The sequence below is a fragment of the Brienomyrus brachyistius genome, chromosome 20 (genome assembly GCF_023856365.1).
Source record: "Brienomyrus brachyistius isolate T26 chromosome 20, BBRACH_0.4, whole genome shotgun sequence".
In the NCBI taxonomy this organism is placed as follows: Eukaryota; Metazoa; Chordata; class Actinopteri; order Osteoglossiformes; family Mormyridae; genus Brienomyrus; species Brienomyrus brachyistius.
Window position 1 is genome coordinate 6464384 of NC_064552.1, and position 7430 is coordinate 6471813.

General features: G+C 42.5%; 1 protein-coding gene across 1 annotated transcript; it reads right to left on the reverse strand.

Annotated features, from left to right (window-relative positions):
- Positions 1 to 4552: 4552 nt before the first annotated feature.
- Positions 4553 to 7124, reverse strand: zp3c (zona pellucida glycoprotein 3c). Its single transcript, XM_048987696.1, has 8 exons — positions 6623 to 7124; positions 6429 to 6541; positions 6257 to 6360; positions 6026 to 6191; positions 5835 to 5955; positions 5025 to 5107; positions 4881 to 4954; positions 4553 to 4812 (listed from the first exon to the last, which is right to left on the reverse strand). The coding sequence occupies exons 1-8, from the start codon at positions 6947 to 6949 to the stop codon at positions 4664 to 4666; spliced, it is 1137 nt and encodes a 378-aa protein (XP_048843653.1). The 5' UTR covers positions 6950 to 7124; the 3' UTR covers positions 4553 to 4663.
- Positions 7125 to 7430: the final 306 nt, after the last annotated feature.

A 7430-nucleotide genomic window follows, 5' to 3' on the forward strand; every position in this document is an offset into this window, starting at 1 on the left:
ATAAAGCTCTCATCTATAATGCAATACAGATTCCATTCATAATGCATTATAAAGGTCAGTATAAGAATTAAGGATGCTTTGTCCTGCATTATGAAGGCATCAGTAATACATTACAGATGAGAGCTTCATAAATCATTCATAAGGCATAATAAACATGACTGTGCTATGCAGATTCTTCTACACATGGCATTCATAGAAAGTATAACCGAATCAGAACAGTGCTCACAAATGTGTAAATATATTCCTATAGTTTTATCACATTAATAGCCATACTCCATAGGTGATCATCTAGTGCAGGGTCATAGCAGGCCTGGATCCCATCCGAAGAAGCACAGGAATCATGGCAGGATGCATCAGGGACAGGTGAGAAGCTGAGATACAAAAAGAAAGCAATTGCAGCTTAGCGGCACCAATTTGATTAGACGACGCATTTGAACTGTGATAGAAACCTAGAGCACATACTTATAACAAAACGTAAATGTTAACAGACTATTGTCACAGCAGCAGGACGGAGTTAAAGAATATATTTACAAGCAAGGTAGACTGATACTGACAAAAGGTCTTACCTCAACCTACGCACACCCACATGACCAAATCCTCTGCCTGCCTGTCCTTCTCTGTTCAAGCAGGCAAACGTCCAGGTACACAGAGCTGGCAGGACTGCAACCACTGACTGCGGGGCGGGCCGCTGAGGAGGCTGAAAGGACTCAAGCACCAGGCTGAAATGGGCAAAGCCAAAAACAAGGCTGTAAGCTTGAGCAAGTTCGGGCCACGAGGAATGAAGACCCCAAGCAAAGCCAGGCATAGAACACGTCCAAGAAGAACATTGAGGGTCATATTCCCCAGAGTGTGCAGTCCCTCAAGAACATATAGACACTAGCCACTCCAAGAATAAGCAAGGAGTGTTCAGAGAGACACCAATAGTTGTAGATTATACTGCAGGGGACAGATATTACAGATTATAACCATCTCAGTGTTTCCAAGGAGGACAGACACGTCTGCCGCAGATCACTTAAGTCATTTATTTTGGGCCAGATGTGAAGTGGTTTTTCAGTATTTTCTTCATTAAAATCAAATGAATTTGCTTTGCAGAAAAAAATGAAGTTATTTTCACAAACACGATGTCACGAATGTTTATTGCAGAGATCCCCAACTGTTTTCCCCGAAGGGCCAAATTCTATCAGGCAACACAAATCCAAGACCCACTGCAACCGAAAAAAAAAATGACTGGGGGTGGCAAGGGTGAGGGAGGGGTAAATAAAATTCAATCAAGTGGTCCAGAGTGGAGTTTGGCAGTAGGTCATCGATGTTCTATTGAGTTCATTAGGATAAAATTATTTAGAGTTCTAGTCTTGTCCCTTGTTACCTATATACATTACTTCTTTTTATAACAACAACAACAACAATAATAATAATAATTATAATAATAATGCTTTATTGATCCCTGTGGGAACTTCTCCTTTCACTGACCCCATCTTGCTCTCCATGACAGTGAAGGGCAGCCACCTGCAGCAGCTCCCATGGAGCTGGGGGTTAAGGGCTTCGCTCAAGGGTCCACAAACATGTCGCTATTCTGCTGGGGGGGGGGGGGGGGGCTCAAGCTGAGGGCCTTCCGATCACAGGCACTGAGGCTTAGCCTGCTGAGACACATGCTGCTTCATTATTGGAAGTAACCTCCCTGCAAATTTTTTTTTGGAACCCATAATTAAGTATTTGAAAAGGACTACAAAACGAAAGGACTGCGTCGTCATAACAGCGTAGGTTTCATCTAAAGAGAAATAAGGGCCCACTGGGGAGGTAAGCCTTCAACGGAATGTAACAATGGACCTAAGTCTAGAGAAAAAATAAAACGGATAACATGACTCACTTAAAAGGAAATCCCACTGACATTCAATTGTTGTGCTCAAATGTTTTTTTTTTTATAAGTTTATATTTAAGTTTATTTTTATTTTTAAGTTTATTTACCTGGTGTGTTGACAGGAGATTTGAGTGACTGAGGGGCCTTTGGCAAAACCTGGTAAAATTCATTACCATTATTTTAGACTGAATTTGAAATTAATATCAGCAAAGAAGATTGAATAAAGACACTTTCTTTTCACTTTTGTGAAAAACAGGCCACACAAATAAAGCAGATTTGCTGTTGCAAAGTACTAGGTAATGGGCCGTCCTCGGGGGCCCCAGGTAATTGGCTGCCTGCCCTGTCACCTGCTGGTTACATCACCACCATCTGAATGGTGCATGGAAATACTGGTGATCAGCACTAATATACATGGATTACCTGAACGAAAAAACAACATATTCTATATATTATTAATAGTATTGCACATCATGATGAATTAATACACCCAGAGGCAAACTAATAGACCAGGGCAGCTGTCCTAGGACCTGCCCCCCAATGAGGTAAAGATTAAAACACTGGTATCATGCATATTGTATATTTTTGTGATATGCTACAATGTTTAGATAAAAATGAGAGATATAAAATCTCATTATGGTGGGTGTCATAACATAAAAATATTTGGTGCAATGCTTAAAACAATTTTGAAATGTAATAGTTCGTAATGTTTTGTAGTCAAACTGTTGTCGAGGTATGTATTTAATGAAAAAAAAGCACATTCGTGGAATTTGCTAAATACCGCTGTGCATGATGGGTATGATATTTGGGGGCTACTTAAATTTCATCACCTGCAACTGATGCAGGCAGGCCCTAGGTGCAAATTTGGAAAGGGGGGGAGGGCATGGTTCATTTTTGCTCCAGGGCCCAATGTACAGTTTTGCCACTTATTACATCCCCAATAACTTAGAACCTCAAAGTACCATAGAACAGCTGAACGGAACGGACAGTAATGCAAATTCTCACATTTTTCCATTAGCACTTGATACCTGCATAACATGGCGACTATCACAGATTTGCTAATGGAAATTAGCACATAGTAAAATAATTGCATACAGTAAATCATGACATACAGCGTTTGAACAGTAAATAAGTCTCACTTTGGTTTTATGTCACTGTTGGTCTGGCTTGCTATAGATAATCTTTAGCAAATGCTTATTTCCGTAAGATTTAATATTGTCAGCACTCCCTGATTTGCTATATGTAGCAGAAAAATAAATTTATGACTTAATTGAATCATTAAGCAAAATAGTGTCCGCTGAAAGCAATCTTCGTAAATGTGTCATCGATATGTATTTTAACTCCTAATTGTTAAATAGAATATAATTACCGTTTGCTATAAAACAGGATAAGAAAACAGAACATGTACCTTTTTAAATGAAATTTTTACACCCTTCAGTTTCCACTTGTGTTTTGAGGGCCCAGAATGTCAAAGATCCAGTAATAAGATTTATCAAATAAAACCAGCCTCATGAATTGACATTCCCGGTTACTACAAAACGTAACCTAGACATAAACCACTCTGGCTAATCTACACTCACATCAAGATTTGAGACTTGTCATGGGTATTAAAATCACACGCTTTACATTAATGCATGATAAAATTCACTCGATTTCCAGTTTAATAGGTATGCTTGCCTCTTCCTCCGAACATCGTAATATGGCTGCAATTCAGTTTCTGCAGCAGCACAAGGTCCCGAGGTCACAGCATTGAGAAATAAAATACCAAGATTGACTACAGTTCCATCCGGGGTAAAACACCATGTATACAACCATGACTGTTAAAGGATCAGGGGTAACACCTGTCAAGGTTCTATCAGGCATTTTCAATCCACGGCTTCTGGTAACTAATACACAGAGGATTAAACATGCCCCAGTTGGACAGACTGGTGAGATCGGGCTCTACGCTTCATGAGGCCTCCTATAAGAATTATTCCCAGCTGGTCATGGGATTGCACTATTGGCTGAAGTAGATAAAATGGGTCCACAGACAAACCAACCGATTGAACCAGAGACATTAAAAGTTGAACAGTTTTAACTAGCTTGTATACATGACATATGTGGCATTGAGAAATCGTGATGACTCCTGTAGTTTTGACAGTGGTGTTTAGTATGCGAGTAACCATCTCGTACCAGATTACTCTACCCAAAATGAATTACGACATTTAAAAATGCTGCGGTTATTAGACTCTTATCCAGAAAGGGTCATTGGACGTGTGGGGTTTTGCTGCAACTCCAGAAATGGACTACTACTTGGGGGACTGATTGCCTGGGTTTGAACAGCTGATTTACAGGTTACCCCGAAAACCTTGCAGACACAGCAGCCCTTTGAGGGTAAATGCTGGCCGTCCACAGCCTCAAAGGTCAGTTAAATTTTCTGCCTTAACACTGAAGCAGACACCAGTTGATTCAAAAGGTAACATTTGATGCAAATGAATGGGTATTGGAAATTGAAAGTCCTGTTTAAAAGGAGGATAGTTGGACTAAGCAAAACATTAAGAGCCATTGAGAAAGGATAGTCGTAAGCCAGAATTCAAGCAGTTTATCCAACCCTCAGTTTGGCAAGTCCTGCTGTTGAGGTTCAACAGGCCTTCAGCCGTTTGGTACCCAACTTCAAATTAGCATGGAAGCATTAGACCAAAAAAAACAAAAACTAGATTAAACATTAGGGGGAAACCCCAAGGCATTTTAAAATTTATTAAATTTCCATTTAAGTCATGGTCCATACATTCCATAGACGCGTTGATGTCATGACTTGTTCCAGGTACCTCAGTCGCTGAAGTTCCAGATATCTTCAAACATCTTTTGAGTTGGAGAAACGGGTTGATCTTTAACGCCACGGAAAGTTCCAACTTCAAGTGAACCCTGTCCGTCTTTAGTTACAGACAAAGGCTCACTGCTAATGATCTTCACAGCGTCTGGAGGAAGGAGCCACATTAGGGTTACAATACACTGGTGGTGACAATCCTGTCCACTACATACTCACTAGATTGCAGGCCTGCTGGACATTTGTAGGAACAGCAGGAACAGGCATCATCTGCACCAAACAGCTCCTTCCACCTAGAGCCACAATAGACTAGGTCAAGGCCATCATCCCCCCCCAAAGCCATCCACAATATACCCAGCTTACCTTTGACCATCAAAGGTACAAGCCTTTGCACTAGGAGTTGCAATTGGTCCTCCAATGACAATTTCACAGTGCATGAAGAGTTCCTAGGAGAGGAACATAACAGGTTATTCTTCATTTGCAACAGGAAGCATTTAAATAAAATCGGTTTTATAATAATCCCCAACTGTAAACCATGTTAATGCCTTAAAACGGTAAAAATGTGCACCTTTGATTGGTCACTGGGGCTGTACCCTTGTAATTGTACCCTCTTTAAAAAAAGGTACAGAAATGGATTCTGAGGAACATCCTGAATGTTCGGTACAGCATTGGTACAGAGGTGTTCCTCAGAGTCCATTTATGTACAATTACCGACAGCTAAGGGTACAATTGGCAGACCCCTAAGGGTACAGCCCCAGTACACATTTTCCCCCTTTCTGAAACTATTATACACTAATTGTAATTAAGCATAAATTACAAATATGTTGTAATGCAAGACACCACTGGTGTTATCACAAAACATTTCCTCATTTTTCCAATGAGTTTGTATTTAATGACAGTTTAAGAGAAAGATGCTTAGACCATTTCATTGTAGTGTTACACATTACCCAAGAAACAATTCAGTAAATTTACACTTTCACACTTAATACCATTTTAAGCCATCATGGGGAGTGAGAACGAACCCCTCCCTCCAATAAAATTGAGTTGTCAAGTTGCAAAATGTACATGCAGACTTGAGGTACCAAATATTTCCCCCACTCTAAATGGAGAGCGACCCTTACTTGAGAATTTGCATGCAGATACAAAGTAATAAAACGGTTTGACAGAACTAACCTGTGTCGCTGGGGTTCTCATCCCCGGAAAAACAAATGCTCCGATTTTGAACCTGATTTTATTTCGCTTTGCATCAGGGACAAATTTAGATTGAGGGTTCGTCAGGCTATCCAGCATGCATCTAAAGCAACAGAAGGCAGTTACCTCTCAAACAGCGACAGAATGCAACATGCCAAGGTAATGCAGCTTACCCATAGTTGTTAATTACCGCAAACCGTGGCGTTGACGTAGGGTCGGCGGACTTGGTAACGTAACACTTATTGACGTAGGCTCGCTCATTCCTGGTCTTCTGGGGAACGTTAACCTCAAAGTTCATCAGTTGGCCAATCAGGTAGACGGCATTCTTCTTCCAGTTACCTAGAAGATTTGGAAGTCACTCCAGGGATTTTCCCCTACGGGTCTCAAATACCAAATAAACTTACCATTTAAGGCTGTGAGCGTGATGCCAGATGGCAAATTAAGGGACTTGAACTGAGTGGTTCCTTTAGGACAGGGGCGGTAACCAGCCTTATAAGAGTTGAAAAACCTAAATAGAGGGCAAGAGTTAGGGAGGGGGTGGGGGAACACCCCCAAAATTCACCACACTACACTCACCTGTAGTATACACACTGAAGGGGAATTTTGAACGGCATAGCTCTCACAACTGGTCCAGAGAACTCAGGAGCATAACAGAGGGTATTTGAGTATTCTGTGCGGTCCTTAAAGGACTAAAAGGAATCACAAGACGCATCAGACCAACACACAAATATGCTTCAACATTAAGGCCTACTGAAAGGGAAGACACTTGCCTTTCTCATTGTGTTGCAACTCCTAAGATTATAATCAAAGTAGAAGTGCAAAGGAGTGACCTTGTTGACCTGGCATGTCCCAAGAGAGAGGTCCTGCTGTGCGTTGGGCAAACCTAACAGCTCTCTTAGGACCCGGACAACTATTCTACCAGCTCGGCACTGGACTTCCACCATTTTTTGAGTGGTTGGCGGTGGCAGCAGTGGGGGACGCAAGATATTCTTCACCATGTCTGGCAACAGCCTGCTACCTTGTGCCGGCTTGAAAACATCCATTGGCAACACCATTGACCCTACAGCTGGCATGGAGACAGGAAGATTCAGGGGCATCCATCTGTCTGGGGTTCTCTCACGTGGAAAATTCTGCTGGTCTCCCGCACACGCAAGACTCTGCTGCCCACCCGCACGCCCAAGACTCTGCTGCCCACCCGCACGCCCAAGACTCTGCTGCCCACCCGCACGCCCAAGACTCTGCTGCCCACCCGCACGCCCAAGACTCTGCTGCCCACCCGCACGCCCAAGACTCTGCTGCCCACCCGCACGCCCAACACTCTGCTGCCCACCCGCACGCCCAACACTCTGCTGCCCACCCGCACGCCCAAGACTCTGCTGCCCACCCGCACGCCCAAGACTCTGCTGATCACTCTGCTGCTTGCTCATGAAGTTCTCCCTGTCATCACTATGATTTCTGCTTGCAGAGTCATCTTCGGAGAAAAGCGCAGAAACATTCAGGGACTGATTTAACACACAGAAGTTAAAATAGAATCCTAAAACACCAACAAGCACCACAAACTCTCTCATTCCCCTTAGC